The sequence below is a fragment of the Polypterus senegalus genome, chromosome 1 (assembly GCF_016835505.1).
Source record: "Polypterus senegalus isolate Bchr_013 chromosome 1, ASM1683550v1, whole genome shotgun sequence".
Classification (NCBI taxonomy): Eukaryota; Metazoa; Chordata; class Cladistia; order Polypteriformes; family Polypteridae; genus Polypterus; species Polypterus senegalus.
Genome location: NC_053154.1, coordinates 156,891,301 through 156,917,365, shown reverse-complemented (window position 1 = coordinate 156,917,365; position 26,065 = coordinate 156,891,301). Strand labels below are relative to the sequence as shown.

Here is a 26,065-nt window from a genome sequence, read left to right as displayed (position 1 = left end):
AGTATTTGAATTTGGTCTAATCTCATTTTATGAAAACCAAACTTTCACTACAATGCATCATTAGATTTTTAGATTAATTGCAACCTAAACATTCTAGGTATATCAAAATTTCAATTCGTAACTGGATGAATCCAAATATTCCATTTCATGTAGTGGCACCCAACTATGTACTTGAAGAGTACAAAATTAGTATGATCCACAAAACAGAAATAATGACAATATATTGCTTTGAAAATAATGCCATTTTATTAAAGTAGGTCATGTTTACTATTAACAAAATGTCAATATTTTTAGACTGGCCAACTTGTAACAAAATAAGACAAAAAGTATAACGCTAAGGTCACTCTCTTGTAATATTAATATAATTAATAACACATCCATTTTCTTAGGTAAAAAACATTTTATATAAAATAATATATTAAGTGCAAGGTTTCTCTAGTGCATTGCCCTTCACAGTCTTGATTGCTGAGGTAAAATGGTGATGAATCACAACATCCTCCTGATGAAGCTTTGACATTTTTTTTGCTTAAAGTAAAAAAACTTACTTAAAACAACATGATTTTGTTTAATGTTGTATAAACCTCAATATATTTAGTTAATAAAACTAAATAAAAAGTCAAGTAGAAATAATTATTAAAAATAACTACCATGATCACTTTCTGCAGTGCCTTTCCTGGATATTTTTTCATCTTCACCTGATAAATGACCAAAAGTTGATATAAAGTTAATCCTGTATACAGAACTAATGCAGAAAGTAAACATGAATGACCCAGAAAAGTGTGCCTTGGTGTTGTGTCCACCACACGTCTAACATCTAACTTCATCAGGTGAGGTACAAGCCTCGTTGTTGCCTCATGCCTTTGTAACTGATTTTCTATCTGGACACTGCGAAAATCAGAGCATAAATTTGTCAAATTATTTGTTGACCTCACTTGCTATTGAGATATGATATTTTTTCATGCTGGAAGGTGCTTTTCCTAACTTAAAATTAATCCTGCAAAGTAGAATGAAGCTGATCATTAAGTATTGTGTCTTGCCTTATTAGAAGATAAATGCCTTTGAACAATGCCAGGCAAATTCAAACAGTTATGGAACCATAAGAACTTTTTACTATTGCAATCAAGCTCAGACATTCATTTACATATAATTATTTACAATAATAATGGAATTATACACTTCTTTTAAAAAGTAAGAAAATAAACACTATTATACAATGTTATTTAAAATTGAATACATAATGTGTCATATGTTTCAAGTTGTATAACAAGAATAACGTCACTTGGTTGATGCTGTTTTAATATACAGTCCCTTCATCCTTTAAAAGATATTGAGAAGGAATTTGGTGGCAGCTGGTTCTGAAGAAGACTGCTTAACTGCAAGAAAAAGAGAATTGTATATATTTATACACACATATGAATACATACACTTTCAAATAATTAAATGCTCTAAAAGAATTCTGCTCAATTTAGCACAAGGTATTTGGAACAGGTAATCTGGAAATAAAATATAAACGTACAACCATTATAGCAGTACTTTATTTCTTGAGTGGCAGGGATTACATGTCTTATAAACTCAAAAGTCTCTTCAGACAAAGAAATCTAAACAAATGTCGTATCACAAAAAGATCTATATACTACTGTATACTGTATATTGAAACCAAACAATAGGTTTTTATATTTCTTTTATTTTCACTAAAATGTACACAGTTCTTTTAGTTTCCCTAAATGCCACATTTTCTTTTGCTATTCTGTGTTAAATTTACACATTTTTTCTCCTAAATGGTAAATTATTCTTTCTTATTTTGAAATCTATAAATCTTCTTTTATAGGGATCACATAACCTCTGGCACTGATGGATGCAAGGTAGAATTGCTCTCTTGGATTGCTTGTTTTTTTTTTAAACTTTTTGCTCCATTTTATTCTATTCTCCCACTTTGCCATCTCAAGTTATATTAGTACATTTTACTTACAGCATATTATCCAGATGGCACCCTAGATAAGAAGATTCCACTAAGAGTTGATCAGTCTGATATTCTTTAGAATACTTTACCAATAGAAATTCACCAAATAACACTGTAGAACAATTTAAAAAACATTAAAATGGCTTTTTGTAGCTACATTTTAGTTTCTATCTCTATTAGTCTATATGGGCATTGAATTAGCATTTTCCCTGGGTTCTGCAATTTTGTACTAATCTGTACCATTCTCTTCTGTCTTTTCCGGTTCTTCTGTGGTGGTGATCTGAGCCACCACCACATGATCAAGGTACCATGATTCCACTGACATTTATGGATTTAATGGTGAGTGTCCCAGATGTCTACATGACCATCATCATCAAACTTTTCAATTTGAAGCCTGAAAACCATGTGGATGATTTAGAACATCTGTGTTAGGTAGAATGCCCAGTGGGAACTAGGCAGTCTTTTGGCCTTGGAACCCCTGCAGATTTTTTTTCTCCAGCCTAACTGGAGTTTTTTTTTTTTTTTCTGTTCTCCTGGTCATCTGACCTTACCTTTTTCTTTGTTATATACTGTATAATATTATTGCCTAATTTTGTTTTTTATGTTTCATATTAACTTCCTTTTTATTTCATGTTGTAAAGACCTTTGAGCTACATTGTTTGCATGAAAATATGCTATATAGTTATATAAATGAATGTTGTTGTTGTTGGTGGTGAAAAAAGTTCCAGTAATTGACTATAATGCCATCATGATTTTGAATGTGTATGACTCCAAACAGCTTCTTGCCACAAAAGATACTTTATGATTAAGGTTCCAGGAATGCCTGGAATAGCTTCATTAACATATTACTGACATCAAGGCAGAACAAAAAAAATTACAAAGAAATTTAGCTCACTACGGGCTTCAGTCATTGTCCACAATAATTGGAATAATGCTGTGGAGAGCCAAGCTGCTGTAATATGCTCCAAATTCACCGAGGTACATAACATAAATGGAAGGAGCAAAGTCTGTTTGGTTAGCTTATGGGAAAATGCTAAAAATGGAAGTCACCTTCACATTTCTTAAATAATTATGGCCAATTATATTTCTTCTTCTCCTGAAGCTTGCACAAGTGTTTGAACAATGCCATATAGTGTGCGCTGGCATCAGTTCCACAAGACCAAGACTGTTAATAATGAAGCTCCTTTACTACTTGGATAACTAGATAGTATTCTGGAGACAATATTTTTATTCTTTCCAACTCTTCTGAGACTGCGAAATTAAGGAAACTGACAGAGCCTGCAGTCAAAAAGGTTTGTGAACTTGGCATTCAATCATTCCTTTTAAATTTTGCGCATCTCAAGCATTCAGAAGTTTTTTCTTTTACAATCTGATGCAGGTTGTAGAGGTCATATACTACAGAGGAATTTTCTGTTCTTAATATTGCTGCAGCATTCTTCAATAACCCATATTGTAATGGAGAGTTCCTAAAACTTCTGCTCCTTTTAGCTTGACTTCTCGACATGGCTGCTGTGTTCTTCCTGTCTTGTGTGGCGGGTGGCTGCCAGGGGGTGCTGTATGGGTCCCTGAGCCGGCCTGGACAACTCTGCAGCCCCGCCCGGAAGTGCAATTGGAAGCAGGTAATCAAGCACCTGGAGCACTTCTGGGTGGACTATAAAAAATGCTGGCAACCACCACTCAGGGCCAGAATCGGGAGGAAGAGGATGAGGTTGCTAGGGAGGAGTGGTGGTGCCAGACGGGAGTGTTGTGATCAATTGAGTTAAGTGCTTTTGGGGCTGTGTATTGTCTGGGGGATTCACAGGAAGACGTGCCCCACAAATGAAGAAAATAAAAGTCTTGTCATTTTACACATGCCTCTGCAGTGAGTCTGTGTCAGGTCGGGCGCTGTACTGCATCTACTTTCACACTGGCATAGTCGGCAGGATTTCAGTCCATGCATTTGGGCCAGGACCTACATAAAAAATTTGTGTGAAGACCTGGCTTAGCAGTGCGCAGCAGTGCGAGGCACATGCCCGCCAGAACAGCACTAGTAAGCACGCACAGCTCCCGAGGCGGAGAGCGCGCATAACACTACAGCGCAGAGCGTGCTCCCGAGGCAGCACAGCACCGCAAGGTACGCGCCTGCACGAGCGGTAGGGAGCCACAGGAGAGACACCCCACAACAACTCTGAGGGACACCGCACTTGATCGGGAAAAAGAAGACCGGGCAGGCTCGTAAACTGGTGGCCAGGCACAGCCACAACGTTCAGAGACACAGGATCCACAGGGAGGATGGTGACAGACCCAGGGATGATCCACCCTGGGTGAGGTGTGCCTTTGTTCCGTCTGCCTGTCTCCTAGGTGCCAAGGAGCTGTATCCCTGTAGGTGGCCTGCAGACACCTGTCTGTGGCGTAATGGTGAGATGAGCGAGCTCTGATGGAGTGATGCTGACCTGGGTCCCCTTTTTAACTCCGGACAACAGTCGGGGGGCAAGAGCCCAGATGACGTCCCCGGTGCGGTTTTCCCGGTGGAGGGGCAGGAGTCCCTCCCTGTGACAGGTAAAGGGGGGAAGGGTATGTGTCTGGTGTCCAGACACTGGCGATGAACCTCAACACCACTCCCAAAGATATCCTGGAGGCACCTGTGGAGAGAGCACAGGGTCTTGGTAACTCATGGTCGCCGCAAGACGGGATGAGTCCAAGTCTGCCGCAGACTAGTGTAACTGACTTCTTCTGGGCTGCAAGTGAAGTGGAGGCTGTCCTCCTACCTCTGCAGTCCCTGGTTTTTCAGGTCCTGCAGGAGGTGAAGGAGGGTCTGGAAAAGAAGCTTGGCGCACTGTTGGGAGCCCTCACACAGTGGCTTCAGAGACACAGCACGTCATCCTCCCAGCAATATATAGCGGTACAGGTGAGTGAAGCCTGTTCCATAGAGGAAAGGGGAGGGTGGTGTGCAGCAGCCACAGTCATGACCAATACTGCTTGACAGGCTGCCCTGCCCTCTACATGAGACGCTGCTGCGATGACCGACAGCATGGCAGGGGAGCATGCAGGGAGGCAGCTGGTGGAAGTTGGCTGCCAAACAAACTTGTCCCGACTGCTAGCACTGGTCTCGCGGCCATCTAAAGGGGTGCAGACAGCGAGGGGTCCCTCTTCTTCCCATAGAGGGATTCAGACTGTCAGTGCACCCTAGAGAAAGAGGTGGACCCGGAAGAAGAAACTGGGAACTCCTGACAGTGCGCAGCGTCAGGCTGTCTGAGGGCACGCGAGGGCTATGCTGCAGAGGGGTGGAAATGCCATGAGCCCTCAACTGTGTGGGCGAAGGGGAAGGAGTTTCCTGCCTGTTTATGCTCCTGCAAGGGTCGAGATGGAGGGGGTCGGCTTTACAACTGCGGCCGATGTGGCCACGTCTGGAGGTGTTGTCCAGAGAGGACATCCGAGTGGCAGGGACGTCGGGGCAGCACCCCCAGACATTCTGTTTATATTTCCACAGGGCGGACCCGTGGATCCAAGGAGGCCGATTCCCTATCCTGGAGAGGACCGGCCCTCGTGGGGCGCAACTGAGAGAGGGGCAATGTGGTGGGTGGCCGAGTCCCATACCTGGCTGGGATGCCCCTTCTACACATGTTCCGGGGGAGCAATCATGGACTGCTCAATACCTCCCCCGGGATGCTTGGGGTTAGCCTCCTTGTCTGAGGATTCGGCACTATACTGCGTCTAATTTCACACTTGGTATGTCTAGGTATAAGGGTAGGAGAGGACAGGGGAGGACTGGGGTATTTTTCAGTTCTGTCTCCAGACAGAGGGGTGGGCATATAGGATGGGGTGCTGGGGGATTTGCTCATGCTTTTTTTCTTTTTCTCCTTTGTTTAGGCAGTTTTTAGGGTGATTCTGTAGGGGGAGATCCCTGTCAGCAATGCCATGTGCTGCTGCAGTAGGGTGGTGATCATGGTGGCATGCTCATTTCATTTGTTGCTCTTTGATTTTCAAATTGTTTGTTTCTTTCACACCCCCTCTTTGCCGCTGCTATATCCTCCCAATGGTGCTCTTAAAAGTTAATTATTTGGAGCATAAGTAGTGTCAGACTCAAAATCAATATATTCAGTGACATTCCCCAGAAGAAAACAGTTAGTGTTGCTTTCTTGAAAGAATCCTAAATTAAACTACTATATATCCAAGCCTTTCAAATTAATAAATGTTTGTACAGTACTACTCTCAACGTTTCTCTGAAAATTCCAACATATCTCTGTGATTTTAATTGTTTGCTCGAAGGTCTGGACCTTCTTGGGCTCTCCTAAGCAGAGATCTCTAAACTACATTCTGCTCTATCTATTGTCAGAACTTAAAAGAATCTCCTAGCTTCTCCGAGTAAAGAGAAGTCACCAGGTCCAGATTTCATTTCTTTTGAAGTTTGGTCTTATTTTGGAAGCATCTTTCTAACCCATTGTTTCAAAGCTTAAATTTATTTGGCTAAATTGAATTCTTTAATCAATATGGAGAAAATATATTAGTGACTGAGGTTCATTGAGTTCTTGGTTGATCATTTATTCACATGCAAATGTGGTTAGCCAGGTGCTTCATTTACATCTTGGAACAGGTGCAGGGCAACACTTGCAACCGAATTGTTTCTATAAAGGAAGTCTGCATGGCTGAATCCGGAGGTAAGAAGGAAAAGAGGATTAATCAAAAATAAAAAGGCAAAATTGAGGAGGTACTTGTGTGAGTGGAATGGAAACAGGCAGTTGGGAAGGTGGCTCCAACAGGAGTGCATGGCCAGCACTTGAGGGGTAGGGGTCATTATTGCTGAGTGATATGGCCATTAAGGCTATACTGTGCCAGTAGACAGAAGATAGAGCAAGGCTTGGCATGGCGCCCCACTGAATGCTGAGGAGCTGCCAGTGGGGACCCGAGCCATGTCATGATTGACTGTGCCTGTTGGAGGAAGTCTAGAGCAAGCAGAGGAGTTGTCAGTTTTTAGAAAAGAGGCACTGGGGTTTGGAATTGGAGCAGATTCTGCCTGGGATTTTAGCCTCATTCTTATTGGATTTATTAACTGGACATTTTAACCTCCACAATCACAGGATTTTATGGATTATTAATTTACTTGAAGATCTATTGCACTGCACTTTGGACTGTTTATTTGATGTTTTAAATAAAAGCACTCCAACACTTTGCACCAACCCCTTTCTGACTGTGTGTGTCCACATTTGCCTGGCTAATCCTCTGGTACATTATCAATAGTTCTAGGTTCAACAGGCACCTTGAAGAAATCAGGGATTGTGTATTGTCAATCCTAAATTGTATCTAGTGTCTGCTTGGTGTGTGTCCTGCGGTGGGCTGGTGCCCTGTCAAGAATTTGTTTATGCCTTGCACCCTGTGTTGACTGGGATTGGTTCCAGTAGACCCCTGTGTTAGTATTTTGCTGGGATGGAAAATGACTGACTGACTGACATATTATAAAATACTTAATCTTATTTGGACAACTGATATTCACAGAAGCACTTACACATGAACTTCAAGAAATGAAAAGTAGGTAAAACAACACAAATGTATGCACAAAGGAAACAGTTATTTATCTTCCAGTACAAAATAAGTGCACGTTTTCATTTTTTTAAGGACATGATTTCTAACTTCTGCTTAAAAAGATTTCAATTTTTTAAAGTGAATTGCCATCATAACTTGATGTACCACTAAGTGCTGATTCTCTGATATAAATGAACTAGAACATGAAAACACCAAAAGAAAAACTGAAGCTGGTATATATACTTTGGAACAGTTTTTCTATGTGGTGCACCACAATTCTTGTTTACAAATTAATGTTTCCTCTCAGAACAGATTGTATATTATTGCCACACATGTAAAGAGTGTAAACTACCAACCTTTTTCAGTATCAGAGTCTTTATTTGATCATTAACTGCTTCTGAATCAAGAAGAGACAACTGATAGCGAAGGGTGACCGAAGCTAGAAGCAACAACAAAAGAAAACACTGTGTTAAAAAATTAAATAAACACATCCCTAGATTTTCATGCTTTTATGGTTATGAGAATATTAGTGAGTAAACATTACAGCCATTCATGCTTAATGTGATTGTTATCTACACTGCAAAATAACTATTTGAACAGCTTGTGTAACAGCATTAAGTGCCATGGCAGAAATCTTCAACACTTGCCAAGGCGGACTTGTAGCTGAATAGTTTAGTTTTTACATTTTAGATTTTAACCATGCATTTCATTGTCTCCATGCATTTCACCCCTTCAAAATTTTTAAACACATGAGTTACACAGCAATATTTGAACAGAAACTGTGGACTATCTCTTAGTGGTATATCATTGTTTTTTTTTACACAAGTGAAAACAAAGACTCAATAGAATACCATCGAAAGGTTATAGAAAGATTCTGGCATTAGAAGAATTATTGCCATTGTATCAAGGTCAAGGTAACACATGCAGAGACGTGTCACATGAGTGATGTCTCTCTATTATAAAAAAAGTCTTGGAAGGTTGGGATTTTCTCAGAGAGACACTTTCACGCCCCGCAAGACAAGTCTTTGTGCCAAGATTTAACCATGCCTGGGGGCCAGACATAAAACAAAGAGTAGATGATAAAGTAGAACATTGTAAAGAATTCAAAGACATTGGCACGGTGCACATGCAGAGCAGGTTAGAGAAATGGAAGTGCGAAAATTTGAAAGTCTCAAAAAAAGGATAGTAAAGATAGCATTAGTGCAAACAAACGGAAATTATTAGCTCAATGAAATAACGGATAATTGAAAAGAGATCGAATATATTGTTCAGATTTGAACTTTAAGTCGGAGACTTGTAGATCGTCTAATTCATGTTGCCATCAGGAAAAAAAAAAAGTACTGTTTCTTCCCAATGAAGAATTATCCACGAGAATTTAAAGATTTGTTGTTTGGTGAAAGTGAAATCTAGCGAGAGAAATCATTTCTCGTTTGTGTGAAAGCTATTGTCAGACACATTTCTTGTAGAGAGGAAGAAACGATATTCACTCACGGGCAGTTATACGTTGTGTTGTCACAATATAATTACAAATTACAAAGGAATCAAAATTCAGTGCGATATTGATGAAAAGGTAAAAGTGAAAAGAGATCAAATATATGGACATAGGTGATATGAGAGAAGTGAGCAGTGCAAGATGCAGATCACACGGCACGGCAGTAGCAGCAAGCCAGCAGCTGATCGAGCAAAGAGGAGGTAAAAAAGGAAATTAATTTGTTTCCCATTGTATCATCATTTAAGAGGGGGTTTTGGAAGAGCGACCACGTCTCCTTGGGGAGACAGAGAAGGTACATTGTTCTGAATTGATTATTTTGGGAACTCTGAGTATGGTACATTCTAATTAGAAGTATTTAAATTATGTCTTACAATATGCAACACTGGTTTACAAGATTGTTTTACTTTAGACTTCTAGTTACACAGAGTAAAATATCTAAATAGAAGTTTTCTGAAAGACTAAATGCTATCCTTTTTCCACAATGTAGAAACAAAAGAGATGTCTTTGGAGAGACAAGGTTTTCAAAATAAACTTGGACACTTTCTGAAATGTACAGCATCTATATATATAATTCACTAAGGGCACGCAAGACACTGAGCGCAAGCAAGACAGAGCCCTGCCCACCAACTCCAAGACCATGGGATACACTCGACAGAGCCCCGCCCGCCAACTCCAACCCTCCTACCACGTCATGGGATACGCACGACAGAGCCATGTACGCCAACTGCAACCATCCTCCCAAGTCCAGCGTCGCTCTCGAGGCACGCTACAACTCACCAAACACAGCCTCAGTCGCTTTCGTCTGTGCAAAAGTCCACATGCACCTCTGAGCCACATTGACTTTACACCACACGCAAGACAGAGAGTCACGATCGCCAACTCACAGAGCCCCGCCCACCAACTCTAACTAAGGGCAAGCAAGACAGAGACGCCAAAGCCCGCCGCCAACTCTAACTAAACAAGAGAGCAAAACAGAGAGCCCCGCCCACCAACTCTAAGACTATGGGGGACGCACGCATTTAGTGTATAAATGGATATAAATAATTGCATGTAAACGATTCGCCAAAATCTGTTGTATGTAAACGATACTGTTTTAAACGTTATTGTTTTTTCATCAGAAAACCCGGTTTCCACGTCTACCTGTTTTTGTTTAAATGGCACTTTTACCACTCACAATAGGGCGGATGTGCTGACTTATCGTGTCGACTGGGCAACACAGTGAATGTGGCGTCTATCTATATATGTCTATGTTTTCCGTAGCCTGCTACAGGAAGGTACTGTCTTGACCATTGGCATTGGTTTCGCTCCTTGCTATTTTCGTTATACTGCAATGGTGGTTTCCTAAGCATTTGTTATACTGAATTCCTTTCTCACCGTTATCCATTCCTGTTCTTACACCGTCATATGCTATGGCGGGCTCTGGCTAGTAATAATTTAGAACAGCTCCAGAGAGAGCACTTTTTCTTTCTTTTACACTAGCACTTCAGCTCAGCTAGTAATTGTACACTACCTTGTTACTTAATGAAGGCAAATTAAGTCAATCTTTGCAACCTTAAGACCTCCCTGTGCAGATTTTTGAAAGTCCATAAACAAATTCATATTCTAAGCAGACTTTCATTTTAATATCATTAGACTGCTATGAGAGACATGGTGGTGCAGTAGTTAGTAGCTCCTACTGTTATCTGAAATTTCCAGGCATCTAGGTTAGATTTCTGGTTTGGCCACCATCTTTGTTGTATTTGCCTGTTCTGTCCATTTTTGCGTGGGTTTTCTCGAAGTACTTAAATGTTCTCCCACATCCCAAAGGGGAAACTAAATTGGTTGTGCAAGTGGACTTGCAATGGACCAGCAGGGACTGTCTCTGGTTCTAAAAAACCCTGTAATGTATAAGCTGGGGTTAAGGAAAAAGGACAAATAGATCACTCCATTTCTCTGCATTATAGATTATTCTTTTATTGTAAGTGGAGGAAAACTCTGAGGCAGAAGCCACTTATCTAAGCAAACACTGCTTGGTAGTAAAAGCACTATTCAAAAACACTAGCAATAAATGTAGTTTTTATTACTTTTATTCTATTGTTCAGAACATAACAGAAAATACTACCTCAAACCTACTTAGAGCAATTGTGGATACCAGAGCTTATCCCAGCAGCACTGGGTGGCAGGAAGGGAACAGCCCGACAGGTAACAGACTACTGCATTGCCCTGATTAGAACTTCTCAAATGAAATACAATTGAGTTTTTGGTGGTCATTTTGAAGGGGTTTTTCAGCATAATTTTATTTTTTTATACAGTTTTTATTCTTCTTCTCTTTTTTGTTTTTTCGCTCCCTTTTTGTTTTGGTGCTAGTACATTATAGATTGCATATTACAATGGCTTTATTACTACTACATCATGTGAGTCATTTTGTGTCAAAGTACAGACTGAATTCTTTGTTGAGGCTTTGTATGGCACACATGTATATGGTTTAGGATTTAAAATACAACAAATAAAAAGTGACCAGGCAATCAAAAAAAATCTTTTATATGGATACTCTATTGTTTGAATATGACTAATGATGTGTACTATCAGACAGTTTGTTTATGATGAGTGGCAGAGCTGAAGGCAGTCTTTCTTTAAGGGTTTATTCAAAGGATTCTTGAAGATGTTTGCTAAGGTCAGTAAACACACGTTGTTTGCATTGTTCAGCAAAGTGGAAAGGGCAAAACCAAAGTCAAGGGTAAAACCAGACTAATTTCCTTAAATTAGCCATTTGTTCAAGAACAAGTGTTTTGTGTGGTCTTTCATTACTTAAAACTCAGATACTGTTTCCTTTGTGCAGCTATTTTTCATAGTATGACCATCATGATGTTATGGTTTGCATTATGTGCCCAGTACCTTTCAGTGACTAAGGAAACTTTTATGGCAGGATCCATTAAATTACACACAGAAAATTTTAGCACCCATGAAGAATGCTTAAAAGGCAATGGAAAAAAAATCAAACATTCTGCATTTACAGTTATAGATTTACTTTTTCATGGAGAACTGTGTTTGGAACTCCAGCTTTTTGTCTAGCCCTCTATTTCCTGAACCTGTTTGTCCAGTTCATCCCTTTCTTAAGAAGGAACATTGCTGGACTGAGAACTATATTACATTGTTTTACTTAAGGTTTCTAGTTATACCACAGAGTGAAGCCTCTAAATAGAACGGTTCTGAAAGACAACATGGTATCCTTTTTCTGCAAAGTAAATATAAAACCAATGTCTTTGGGGAGAAAAGCTTTTAAAAATAAACATGGTCATGAAGAACTGTTCCAGCCCTTTGCAATTGATATACTATTTCCTGAACGCGATCGTCCAATTAATCCTTTTTTAAAGAAGGGCATTGCATGTGTTTTACTGAGAAGTATATAGGAGGAAAAAAAAGTTTCCCAAAGAGTCCCCAAGACTGAAGTTTACTCAGTTATGTTGATCTGTTTTGCAAGTCGATTTGGGTTAAAGTGTCTGCTAAGCAAATAAATGTAAATGAAAAACTGTGTTTCGATTGAAGTCAGAAAAGAAAAAAAAAACTAATGGAAAGATTTGCTGCTGAGAAGTCAAACACAATAACAAACACGTACTTGGCATTGAGCACAAACTAAAAAAAGTGACTTTTGTCTGATCGGGAACTTTTTAAATACTGAGTTGAATCGCTAAATTAACAATACTTAAACACGGGTTTGGCCATACAGGAATACAAGTACTAGCGTTATGTGTTCAGAATACAGTCGTACGTTTCCAAAATGTATTCAATGTATCCAAGAATACGGTTTGGTTTATTAAATATCACAATGAATACTGTAAAATAATATCTCCTTAAAAAATGCATGTACACTCGACCCTTCCGTACCCGCGGATCGAAAATATTACAAAAAAACCAACAAACTTGAATTTGCTGTGCCGATCACTACGCTAAATCCACAATAATGAAGCGATGTGTAGGCAATGGCATCCCTGCTGTAGCTTCCTGGCATTTTGCATATCCTTGATCTCTGTCCAGCATTCACTGTTTGAGCATTTTAACGCTCAAGCACTAAACTCTTTCATAAAATCTTGTTCTCGCAACCCAGTTTTCCAAAAGTGTTTGTTGTTCTTTTATACAGTAGATGTTTGTGCTTTAACGCGTAGCACTTAAGTCATTATATGATGTTTTAAACAAATGAAATGTGGATGAAATGCAGAATGGTTTGCTTTTTTAGCCTCCTGAGTCTACTTGCAGCCTGACACTTGTAATAAAGTTAAAAGAGGAGTTTAACGGTGATTTAATTCAAGCAGGTAAGGTATAGTTACACAATGGGGAGAACACCATCTGGGGTTTATCTTATTACGACAAACGCGAAGAATTAAAGAATTATGTAAAAAAGGGGTTACATATGCACCCTTTGTTTCTGTTAAAAAATGGTTTCAAAAGACAATTATGTGGTCAAAGCAACCCTTCAAAGGCTCAAAGGAAGCGTAAAATGCGGTCTCTCAAAAATAAAATAAAAATCTTATAACTTTTGAAAAGTGGCATGTCGTTTGGATTTGATTTACTACCTGAGGATATGCGTAGGTTATATGTAAATACTTATATTTTAGTGATGTTTTTAGTTGGCACGTTAGTTTAATTAAAGTATGCCACATGAAATATGCACAACCTAACTTTGCTTTTTTTAATGACAATTTATTTAAGTTTGTTTCTTAAAAGGAGAACAACTTAAGAATGTGAAATGGCTAAAACACACTCTGAGCTGCAGTCTTTTTTTCTAAAATTAATCTTTTATTAAGAAAAGTTTACTAAAAATATTGTTTTCCCTTGTATTTGATGAACAGTGAAAACAGCTTCATTTGTATGTGAGACTGTGCATTTCCAGGTCACAATTTAATTTAAATATGTTTAACTTGTTAAACCGTTTTAGAGTGGCGCAGTGGTAGTGTGGCTGCCTTTGGGGTCATGGGTCTTCCCGGCATGAAGTTTGCGTGTTCACCCTGCGTCTTCCTCCAGGTGATCTGGTTTCCTCCCTCAGTTCAAAAACATGCAGTTTAGAACATTAGAACAATCTAGACGAGAACAGGCTATTCAGCCCAAAAAATCACACCAGTTCTATCCACTTAATTCTTCAAAAAAAAAAAAAAAAATCAAGTCTAGTTTTGAAAGTCTCTAAAATTCTACTTATAAACCACACTATCCATCCATCCATTATCCAACCCGCTATATCCTAACTACAGTGTCTCACGGGGGTCTGCTGGAGCCAATCTCAGCCAACACAGGGCGTAAGGTATGAACAAACCCCAGGCAGGGAGCCAGCCTACCACAGGGCACACACTCACACACACTAGGGACAATTTAGGATCGCCAATGCACCTAACCTGCATGTCTTTGGACTATGGGAGGAAACCGGAGCATCTGGAGGAAACCCATGCAGACACGGGGAGAACATGCAAACTCCACGCAGGGAGGACCCGGGAAGCAAACCTGAGTCTCCTAACTGCGAGGCAACATCGCTGCCCACCACACCACAGTGCCGCCCAATAACCACACTACTTGGTAACTTATTCCAAATGTCAATGGTTCTCTGTGTAAAGAAAAACTTCCTAATGTTTGTGCAAAATACAACTCTGACTCCTAAATCCTTTGCATAAGGTGTACTCTTGATTTTTAGACCTCCCATTGTGTTATTAAGCCTAACATTTTTACTTCATATGTGCGATACTTTACATTTACTGACATGAAATTTCATCTGCCACAAATCTGCCAAAGCCTCTATGCTGTCCAAGTCCTTCTGCAGTGTTTCAATGGATGCTAGATTACCTGCCAAACCACCTATCTTGGTATCATCTGCAAATTTAACCAGCTTGCTACTTGTACACCTATCCAGATCATTTATATATTTAAAATAGCAGCAGCCCTGGCACTGACCCCTTTGGAACACCACTCTTAACATCGGCCAATTCTGATAAGGTTCCATGCACCATAATCCACTGCTTCCTGTGTCTGAGCCAATTTTGCACCCATCTACAAAAATGACCTTGAACTCCTACTTCTTTTAGTTTGATGCCCAACCTCTCATATGGCATTTTATCAAATGCTTTCTGAAAGTCAAGGTAAATAATATCTAATGATCCACTTTGATCATACCCTTTTGTTGCTTCCTCATAGAATTCCAGAATGTTAATAAAACATTTCCTCTGTCTTCTGAACCCATGCTGTTTAGAAAAAAAGCATACTTGCCATGTGTTGCTCAATCTTATCCTTAATAATTCCTTGCATTAATTTTCCTGTGATGCACATAAAGCTTAATGGCACATTTTTCATATAATGGAATAATACTTGCCCATTTCCAGTCCTTCAGAATTTCCCCAGTCCACAAATAAGTCAGGTCAGGTTGTGGAACATTCACCGGTACAGTCCATTGCCACACCCACCACATAACAAAACACCTCCAAATCCTGGTTGGCAATTCCCTTAGGCACACAGTCAGTAAAGTCCCACCATCTATCTGCTGCAGCCAGGTGTTATGTGGGCATTCCCTTGGCCATGGTCCAGTCACTCAGGTCCTCATCAATGAGGGTCCTTCGAGCTGGATCACCCTGAAGGAATTTTGCAACATGGCTATAGTGCTATAATTGATGCTTACTCACAATTCAGGTAATGTGCCTCATTTGGGGCTAAATGAGCAACCGCTCGTTCGACACACAGTCAAGCCAGCAGTACCCAAGGATTCTCCAAAAATACGCAGTACCGAAAGAGTCCAGTCTTCGTCTCAGGTCACTGAATAGCATCCATGTCTCACAATCATACTGCAAAACACGAAGAACCAGGACTCTAAAGACATGGACCTTTGTCCCTTTGCAGATATATCAGGAGTGCCATACACCGCTTTCCAGTGACCTCATGACCCTCCACTCTCTCCCAATCCTTCCACTGACTGCATAGGAAGAATCACCAGAGACATGAATGTCACCACAAAGTTCAGTAAACCTCCTGACAAGATCAACATTCCCTCCATGGACATTATTCGTGGCTATATCCAAGAGGTCATTAAAGGCCTGGATCTTGGTTTTTATCCAGGACACTTGTAAGCCCAGACTTCTTGCTCAGTCTCCTGAAAGCCTCCACTGCCTCCACAAAGATCCCAACATCATTAGCAAAGTCAAGATCAGTGAATCTCTCTTCATCAACAGATGCCTCACAGCTGCTGAACCCCATGATCTGCCCAACACCCAGTCAAAGTCTCAGGATGTCCTGCTTGGCAGCTCGATCAAATGTGCTTTATGAAAATCAACAAAGACTGCAAAGAAACTCTTCTGATATTCTCATTTGCGCTTGATGAGAACCCTAAGTGCCAGGATGTGGTTGATAGCAGACTTAGGTGAAAACACAGACTGCTCCGGTCGCTGGTAGGTGAGCAGATAATTAAGGATCCTATTGAGGATGAACCTAGCAAGGACCTTACCTGGCACAGAGAACAGTGTTAACTCCCTGTAGTTGCCGTAATCCAGGCGATCATCCTTCCCTTTCCAGACAGGGACAACAAGTCCTGTTTTCCAGTCAGTTAGGGTGATGCCTGTCTCCCAAATGGAGGCAAAGATAGCTTCCAATGCCACCTCAGTACCACCTTAGTAGTCACTTTTACTGCTGGAAGACCTCAGAAAAATACGAGTTTAGAGTATTCACAATTTCACTGCCTGCATTTTTTAATTCTCCTTTACTTCACCTCCTCCTTGACTGTTTTTTTACTGCTAAAATATTGAAAGACTGTGTTTGGGTTGTCTTTCAACTTATCAGCAATATTCCCATCTAACCATCATTTAGACTCTCTAGTATCCTTCTTAATACTAGAATTCCTGAAGTTTACAGTTTTTTTTGTTGATCCTAAATTTTCCTGATATACACCAAGAAGCTTGCTGCTCTTTATCACTGTGCTGTTAGCTTGCTTTTGTTTTGCAAATGTGAGGATTAGCAGAACCCAGCCTGCTATACCCCCCACCCTTCATTCAGTCAGATGAAGGCATTGCCCTACTGAAATCCTTACAGCTGAAGTCAGTGAAGTGTTTATCTGAAATATGATTTGAAATACATACAATTGATGTGTATTTCGCGTCTACAGCAATCTGTGTAAATGTAGAATGACAGAGGAAATGCAAGGCAAGAAATGCTGAACACACAGCTGAAACAGAAAATGTTTTAATAATAACAACATAATTTTGATGTGAAGTGCAGGATGGCAAAGCCCAAATATCGAAGAAACACTTTTGCAAAATCTGAAGAATTTATATTACTATGCATTTTTATTTTTACATTATTGTTTCTTTCTCCATGTACAGTTACTAACCTGGACCGTCCTGAACTACCCCCCACCCCATTCTCTAGTTTAAGCACTCCTTGACTGACCTACTCATATGCCTCCCCAACACACTGGTGTTCATCTGGTTCAGATGTAACCCATTGTGGTGGAACATGTTCCATCTGTTCCAAAAGGAGTCCCAGTGCCCCATAAACCTATATCCTTCTACCCTGCATCAAGATTTTAGCCACATTTTAAGCCTTCTAATCTTTTTAGTCTTACTCATGCGTGGCACAGGCAGAACTTCAGAGAAGACTACCTTATCAGTTTTGCCTCTCAACCTGTCACCTAACTCTTTAAATTTGGATTGCAGATACATACAGATACATATCGATACATACAGCTACATACCCTTAGATATGTAATTTTTTCCAATGTGGACAGTAACAACTGGACCTCTCCCCACTCTGGCCAAGAGTCTATCCACCCTTCCAGGAAGGTCTCCCACCCGTGCACCCAGAAGGCAACAAACCGTGTGAGAGATTTTCTGTCTCTGGAGAAAACATATGCTTCAATCCCTGAAATGACTGAGTCCCCATGGAAAACTGTACTGTAAAAAAACTATCACTACCTGTCTTTTTCTGGGAACTGGTTTTGAGGAGGCCTGTTTGGGCTCCTCATCCCTGTCTATCACCTAAGAATCTTCAGAGACACCAAGGACCTGAAAATTGTTTCACACTTTCAGTTTTGAGGTTGATGCCCCCAGACAGTATGCACCCTTTACCTTATGCTTTGTAACCGTGACCCACCTGTCTCTATTTGTCTGGTCTAGAATCTCTTCCTGCGCCACCTTTGGGTTGCGCATTATCTCTTTAAAGGACACCTAGGCCAGGACCGTCAATCTCTACTACAAAGCAGGCCAGCCAACTCCACCTCCAGTTCAGCAACCCTAACCTCAAGGTGCTGGATCAGCTGGCATCTCCTGCAGATGTAGCCTTCATGGAAGACTGGCTTCTCCAAGCCAATATCTAAAAAGTTCAACATCCAGCAGGACTTGTATTGCACTGGCCTCATTATTAAAATTTGAGTTAGGATTACTAGAACTGCCTTAACAGTTTTTTTAATTAAATGTAAAATTAAATATTTTAACTTAAATGATAAAAGTAAAAAATAATTAACTCAAAGAAAATAGATTAAAAAACTGCTACAGTTATTTTACACCTTTTGGCCCCTTAAGCTCACCCTCGACTACCTGCTGTTTGGCCTTCTATGAAGCTTTACTTTGCTCTGTCTGCTCTCCTAACTTTGTATTCCTGTTTTTTCTTACATAAAAGCTCTACACTCACTGTTTGTACTCCTTCATATTAATGAACTCTAACGCTGTTGCCCTCTTAACTGCTCTACTTTTTGGTCTCTAAGAAGTGTTCAATCTAGAAAGACTTGCTTAGAGAATATCTGCTGCTAGTTCATTTCTAACCGTCTTGTCTACTCCTACAGCTGCTTGTGCCTGATTGGCATCTTAATACTGGCAGCCTACCAACGTACAACTAAGCATTCCCCTTTGCTGCTTTGAAGTCAGCCATGGTCTTTTTTTTCCCCCACTAAGAAATCGGTTTCTGTTAATTATTAACTGTTAGTCACTAGCACGGCAGTTATTTATTTACAGATGCTGTTTACTGCCCAGTTTTGCCGATACTGTTTCGAATACAAACAACAAGAACAAGGACACATAACAAGTAACTTTTCTGAAGGCACCTTTAAACACCCAGCTGCTTTTGCTCCTGTGTGGGCAAAAAAAAGAAAAAAACCCTTCTAAACACAAGTTTAGAGGAGCAGATTGTAACTATCACACCACAGAAAAAAACAACTCCTCTCAGCTCCTTCTCTCTCATTTGCAAAGATGACTTCAGCACGTCAGTACATCTCCAAATAGGTATGGCCTATTATATAGGTTAGGTAAATTGATGATCCTAAATTGGCATTAGTGAGTCGTTGGTATGTGTGTTTGTGTGTACTGTATCCTACCCCTACTGCACCCTATGTTAGCTAGGTTAGCCTCCAGCAGACCTCCATGACCCTGATCAGGATTAAGTGGCTTAGAAACTGACTGTTATACCATTTCTATGAACTAGGCCAGCCCGCTTCTTGCAAGTACTGAATCATACTCCATCATCTGGTTTGCTGGCCCAAGTCCATGATTTTATCCTTAGGCAATCTTATGACAGCCCACCTGCCCATAGGAAAATGGGATCTTTACATGCAACAGGCAGTGGTTCCCTGAAGAGAATGCCAGGCATCTCGCTTGCTGGCAGCGAACTAGGCTATATATTGTGGTGGGTGGCTGGGGTCTGTGCCCAGCCGGGACACCTAGAAGGACCAAGAGAGGGACTATGCCTACCCCAGACCATGAGAGTGCAGCCGTCCTGGCTTGTATGGGGGCCATGGGAATTCAGTATGGAAGCTGAACCCTATAGGGGCCCGTGGCCACCGCCAGGGGTCGCCCGGACGATTGTGGAGCGGTGGAAGTTCATCAGAGGGCACCTGGAACACATCCAGGTGGGTATAAAAGAGGCCGCCTCCCTCCAGTCATAGGCTGGAGTCGGGGGGAAGACAAAGCTTGGGAAGGAAGACGGAGGCAGTAAAGGACCATTGGAAGGCCCAGGAAGAAGGGTGTGGTACAAGGGCACTGTGTGTTGGGTGAGACTATTTGAGACTGAAAATAGTATAAATAAACGTGTGTGTTTGAACCATTGGTGTTTGCCTTTCTGTGTCTGGGCTGAACTTCCACAATATCAATACCTGAAAATATTCAAAAAGTATTCATATTCAAATAAAGTGACACATTTTGAGTATTTAATCAGAATACAAATCTGAGTAAAGTATGAACTGTTTATTCTATGGAAGCGTATTAGGGCCACTGAGAAAGAAAAATAAAATATGGACACAGTGAAGAAAAAAAGTCTACATGTCGACTTTATTCTCGACATTTCCAATTTAATCTCAATACTTATGTCATGATTAAAGTTGACATGTTGACTTTATTCTTATAGTTTATTTTGTCATTAAAGCAGAATGTCATAAACTTCATCTTAAAATCCATGTTGAATTTACTTCTCAAACCCCATCATAACTAATGTAGCACATTAAATGCTTCATATTAAAGTGTTCCCTGAGCCATGTTAATTGCTATGTGCTTCTTAAACTAGAAGCGGTGGCATGGAGGTTGCACTTCTGCCTCGCAGCAAGGTGGTCCCATGTGCTCCCTGCCTCGAGTTTGTATGTTTTTCTGGTGGGTTTACTCAGCATGCTTCAGTTTCCTTTCAAAATCATGTAGGATGTGGGGTTTTGTTATGCTAAATCGACCCTAGTGTATGTGTGTGCTTGCTTTCACCCTTCGATGAGCTGGCGCCCCATTCAGGAATTGTTCCTGCCTTGCGCATGATGCTTGCTGGGATGGGTGCAACCCTGAGTGGATGGCATAATTAAACATGTATAATGAAAAATTTTCAAAGTTCCTTTAAAGTTTTGAACACTCCTAAGTTTATGGCTAGTTTTACTATCACAAAGATGTTTATCGTGTGGTGATTGGTTATGTGAAAAAAAATAAAGGAAGGATAGGAACAAGGGGTATGTTGAGTTTGACAGAGGCAGCACTCCTGTAATAAAGAAAGCCTGCTCAGAAGAACATCCATTGAATTCTGTGTTTGTGTGTCCAACCACCAGCTCACGAACTCAACATTTACACAATATTTTAGTGAAACCAGTGTGATATCCATTCATATATCCAGATTACGGGAAAGTGTAATTAGGCAGCATAGTATGGTGGTCTGTAGGATGACATTGGAGATCAAGAAGATGAGGAAAGTGAGTGCAGAGCCAAAGATCAAATAGTGGAAGTTGAAAAAGGAAGACTGCAAGGTTGAGTTTTAGGGAGAAGGTAAGCCAGGCACTGGGTGGCAGTGAAGAGTTACCAGGCAGCTGGGAAACTACAGCAGAAGTAGTAAGGATGACAGCAAGAAGGCTGCTTGGCGTTACATCTGGACAGAGGAAGGAGGAAAAGGAAACTTGGTGGTGGAAGGGGAAGTACAGGAGATTATACAGAGGAAGAGGTTGGTGAAGAAGAAGTGGGATAGTCAGAAGATGAAAAAAGTAAACAAGAGTACAAGGAGATAAGGCATAAGGTTAAGAGAGAGGTGGCGAAGGCTAAAGAAAAGGTGCATGATGAGTTGTATGACAGGTTGGACACTAAGGAGGGAGAAAAGGACCTGTACAGAGTAGCTAGACAGTGGGAGTGACCTGGAAAAAATGTGCGGCAGGTTATGGTGATAGATATGGTCAAGATGGAAATGTACATACTGTACAAGCGAGGAGGGTGTGTTGAACAGGTGGAAAGAGTACTTTGAGAGGCTGATTAATGAAGGGAATGAGAGAGGGAGAAGGCTCGATGATGTGACAATAGTGAATCAGGAAGTACAATGGATTAGCAAGGAGGAAGTAAGGACAGCTTTGAAGAGGATGAGGAATGGAAGGGCGTTGGTCCAGATGACATACCTGTGAAACATGGAGGTGTTTAGGAGAGATGGTGGTGGAGTTTTTAAGAAGATTGTTTAATGGAATCTTGGAAAGTGAGAGGATGCCTGAGAAGTGGCGAAGAAGTGTACTGGTACAGATTTTTAAGAATAAGGGGGATGGGGAGAACTGTAGTAACTAAAGGGTGATCTAATTGATGAGACACAGTATGAAGTTATGGAAAAGAGTAGTGGAAGCTAGGTTAAGAAGGGAGGTGATGATTAATGAGCAACAGTATGGATGTTGATGGAGAAGTATAGAGAAGGCCAGAAGGAGTTGCACTTGCGAACCTTTAGAAAGCATGTGATATTGTATAAGGAAGTTGGGAGTGGCAGAGAAATATGTAAGAGTGGTATAGGATATGTATGAGGGAAGTGTGACAGTGGTGAGGTCTGTGGTAGGAGTGCAGATTCATTCAATGAGGGGTGGTATTACATCAGGGATCAGCTCTGAGCCCTTTCTTATTTGCAGTGGTAATGGACAAGTTGACAGATGAGATTAGACAGGAGTTCTCATGGACTATGATGTTTGTTGATGATGCTGTGATCTGTAGCGAGAGTAGGAAGCAGGTTGAGGAGACCCTGGCATGGTGCAGATATGTTCTAGAGAGGAGAGGAATGAAGTTCAGTAGGAACAAGACAGAATATATGTAAGTGAGTGTGTAAGTGAGAGGGAGGTCAGTGGAATAGTGAGGATGCAGGGAGTAGAGTTGGCAAATGTGAATGAGTTTAAATACTTGGGATAAACAGCACAGAGTAAAGGGGATTGTGAAAGACTGGTGAAAAAGAGAGTGCAGGCAGGGTAGAATGGATGGAGAAGAGTATCAAGGGTAATTTGTGAGAGACAGGTTTCAGCAAGAATGAAAGGGAAGGTCTACAGGACAGTAGTGAAACCAGCTATGTTATATGGGTTAGAGACTGTGGCACTGACCAAAAAACAGGAGACAGAGCTGGCGGTGGCAGAGTTAAAGATGCAACAATTTGCATTGGATATGATGAGGATGGATAGGATTAGGAATGAGTATACAGTAATCCCTCGCTATATCACGCTTCGACTTTTGCGGCTTAACTCTATTGCGGATTTTATATGTAAGCATAACTAAATATATAAAGCAGATTTTCCGCTGCTTCGCGGGTTCTGTGGACAATGGCTCTTTTTACTTCCTGTACATGCTTCCTCAGTTGGTTTGCCCAATTGATTTCATACAAGGGACGCTATTGGCGGATGACTGAGAAGCTAACCAATCAGAGCACGCAGTTAAGTTTCTGTGTGCTGAATGCAGTGTTAACCAGGAAGTCTTGTCTCGCACATTCAGCATCAACATGTTTCACTGTGTAAAGAGTTAACTTTTGTGCTCTTTTGTGTTTATCTTTGTGCATAGTCAAGTCCTTCATTATGGCTCCAAAACGATCTGCTCCTGCTATTGCTTCAGGGGCCGTGCCCAAGCGCCAACGGAAGACGTCAATGATTGCCGAAAAGGTAAACGTTTTGGATTTGTTGAAGGAAGGGAAAAGCTACACCGCTGTAGGACGCCATTACACCATCAATGAGGCTACAATTCTTTTTATTTAAAAAGTAGGAAAGGAATATAAGATCTACTGCCGCAGTGTCCTTTTAACCAGGGTGCAAAACGAGTTGTAAGTGGATGTAATAAGGCAGTAGTCTGGATGGAATCTGCTTTAGGGATTTGGATTCAAGACTGCCGGATTAAAAACAACAGTGGTGCTACACAATCGCCTGAAGAGGCTTCTTTAGAAGGGCTGTAACTCTCTCCTTTGTTGTGCAGTAAAATTAAAATCATCGTTATCGGACAAGTCATCGTGTCATTGTTGGTGAGTAACCATAATTAATTTTCTACTTACAGTACTTAGTATATGTACGTACATTTAGTGTCACTGTACACACATTTACTGTATACAATTGTTCTTACATTGTACGTATTTATTGCTAGTGGCCTGTCTGTCATAATGGCTGTAACATATGTGATATTGGAGACACTCTATATCTTTAAAATAATATTTAGGTTTTACTGTATATAAACAGTGTGTTTACATACATAATTTCAATGAATCTTACCTAATATCTAAGAGAATACAAAGGGATTATGCTGTATAACTGTGCAGGGAATATTTATAAACAGTGTGGGAGAGTTTATAAGGGCTTAAAATATATAAAAATAACCATACAAACATATGGTTTCACCCATCGCGGGGGGGTTTGGAACGCAACCCCCGCGATCGAGGAGGGATTACTGTATTAGAGGGTCAGCTCAGGTTGGACAGTTTGGAGTCAATGTCAGAGAGGCGAATTTTTGGTTGGTTTGGACATGTGCAGAGGAGAGATGATGGGTATATTGGGAGAAGGATGTTAAGGATAGAGCTGCCAGGCTATAGGAAAAGAGGAAGGCCTAAGAGAAGGTTTATGGATGTGGTGAGAGAGGACATGTAAGTGATGGGTGTGACAGAGCAAGATTCAGAGGACAGGAAGATATGGAAAAAGATGATCTGCTGTGACAACCCCTGATGGGAGCAGCCAAAAGATGAAGAAGGAGTAAGACATGATAATATGCAAGTACTGCTGCAGCAAGCCTCATTTAGCCCATGAAACAGATTTTATGGCAGGATCACAGAGTTTCAAATGTGAAAATCTAACAGCACACTACCGACAGCAAATGACATGCAGCAAGCTGTGACAGTGTATTGGCTGCAAGCAAATGTGCCAAAGAATCTGTGGTAGTAAAAGGTTTCAAGACACGAATAATGATTCAAAAAGGTCTGAACACTAAGTTAAAATAAACTTGGCATATTACATAGCAAAGGAAAGGATTGTTGCAAAAGGGAAATAGTCTGGACAATGTTCATTGCACTGAAATGATTTCAAACATTACTTCAGACTTAGAAAAAAAAAAATAGTCATGATGGTGCTGGTTCAACAAAAGAATGCAAGAAAGCAGGAAAGAAAGAAAGCAAGGTAAAGAAACAGAAAGAATATCTTATTTATAAACGGTGCAAATATATTCACATGTACTTAACATATATTGCAACTATATCTATATATATATAAAGGAGAATTGGCATCCAAGAAACTGTGTTTGTGGAGGGATGGAGAGTTAAGGTGGGTGGGGGTGTCACATGATCATCTCTCCTCCCATTGACGCCATTTCATTCACTTCATTTCGCTCCAAGCTGAGCTCCGCAGCTGACGCTGTCTTGACATTCTTATTTCATTAGTGTTTAGTCCTCTCTCCTTTCCTGATTTATATAAAGGAGAGTTGGGATCCGAGAGACTGTTTTTGTGGAGTGATGAAAAGTTAAGGCGGGTGGGGGAGTCACGTGATCATCTCCCCTCCCATTTACCTCATTTCATTCACTTCATTTCGCTCCAAGCTGAACTCCGCAGCTGACGCAGTCTTGCCGTTCTTTTTCCTTAGTGTTTAGTCCTCTCTCCTTTACTGATTTATATAAAGTAGAGTTGAGATCCGAGAGACTGTTTGTATGTTTGTGGAGGGATTGAGAGTTAAGGCGGGTCGGGGAGTCACATCATCATCTCCCCTCCCATTCACTTCATTTCATTCACTTCATTTAGCTCGAACTGAGCTCCGCAGCTAACGTGGTCTTGCGGAAACAACTTCGTGACGCTGCCGCCAAATGCTCACAGAAAAATCCACAAGTTAATAGACACGCTGTCGCTAGAGATTCTCCACACTCTGAATCCTCCAGACACTCCTGAGCATAATCTAATTTTGAAGGTTGGGGCACCAATAATGTTACTGAAAAACTTACAGCCACCAAAACTTTGTAACAGCACAAGACTTAAGGTCACGTGTCTGCAAAAGAACCTAATTGAGGCAACTATTTTTACTGGCAGTTGCTCAGGGGAGAGAGTTTTTATTCCTCGCATCCCGGTTATACCCTATGATCTCCCATTTCAATTCAAATGCCTCCAATTTCCAGTAAGGCTCTACTTCGCAATGACAGTTAATAAGTCTCAGGGACAGACCCTACAAAAGGTTGGCATTGATTTGAGGCAAGATTGCTCTTCACATGGCCAACTATACGTTGCATGCTCAAGAGTAAGCTCGCACAGCTTGGCCATATTACAACCGGAGTGCCAAACTGACAACTTGGTATACAAAGAAATCCTTAACAAATGATTATTGGTATATTTTCCCTCAGTTTAAAAAGGTTTTCTTTTCTTCTTAATAAAAATTGAAAAGCAGTACTTTGCTGCGGCAGGTATTTTGCTAGTATAATATAATTAAACA

At 40.7% G+C, this 26,065-nt stretch overlaps 1 protein-coding gene across 6 annotated transcripts in view; it reads right to left on the bottom strand.

The window, feature by feature from the left end:
* The window catches only part of LOC120533822 (receptor-type tyrosine-protein phosphatase eta-like), a 51,187-nt gene that overhangs the window by 18,158 nt on the left and 6,964 nt on the right, over positions 1-26,065 (bottom strand). For 2 of the 6 annotated variants that reach the window (XR_005634632.1, XR_005634633.1), the window contains exons 4-6: positions 7,816-7,898; positions 1,280-1,373; positions 648-695 (exon numbers count right to left, since the gene is read on the bottom strand). Coding sequence is in view for 2 of the 6 variants with exons in the window: in XM_039760855.1 (XP_039616789.1) it covers positions 1,311-1,373; positions 7,816-7,898 (146 nt within the window). In the remaining 4 variants the exon portion in view is untranslated. Of the gene's footprint in view, positions 1-223; positions 1,374-7,815; positions 7,899-26,065 lie in introns of those variants that run through there. The other 4 variants (XR_005634630.1, XR_005634631.1, XM_039760855.1 and 1 more) reach the window with 3 other exon arrangements.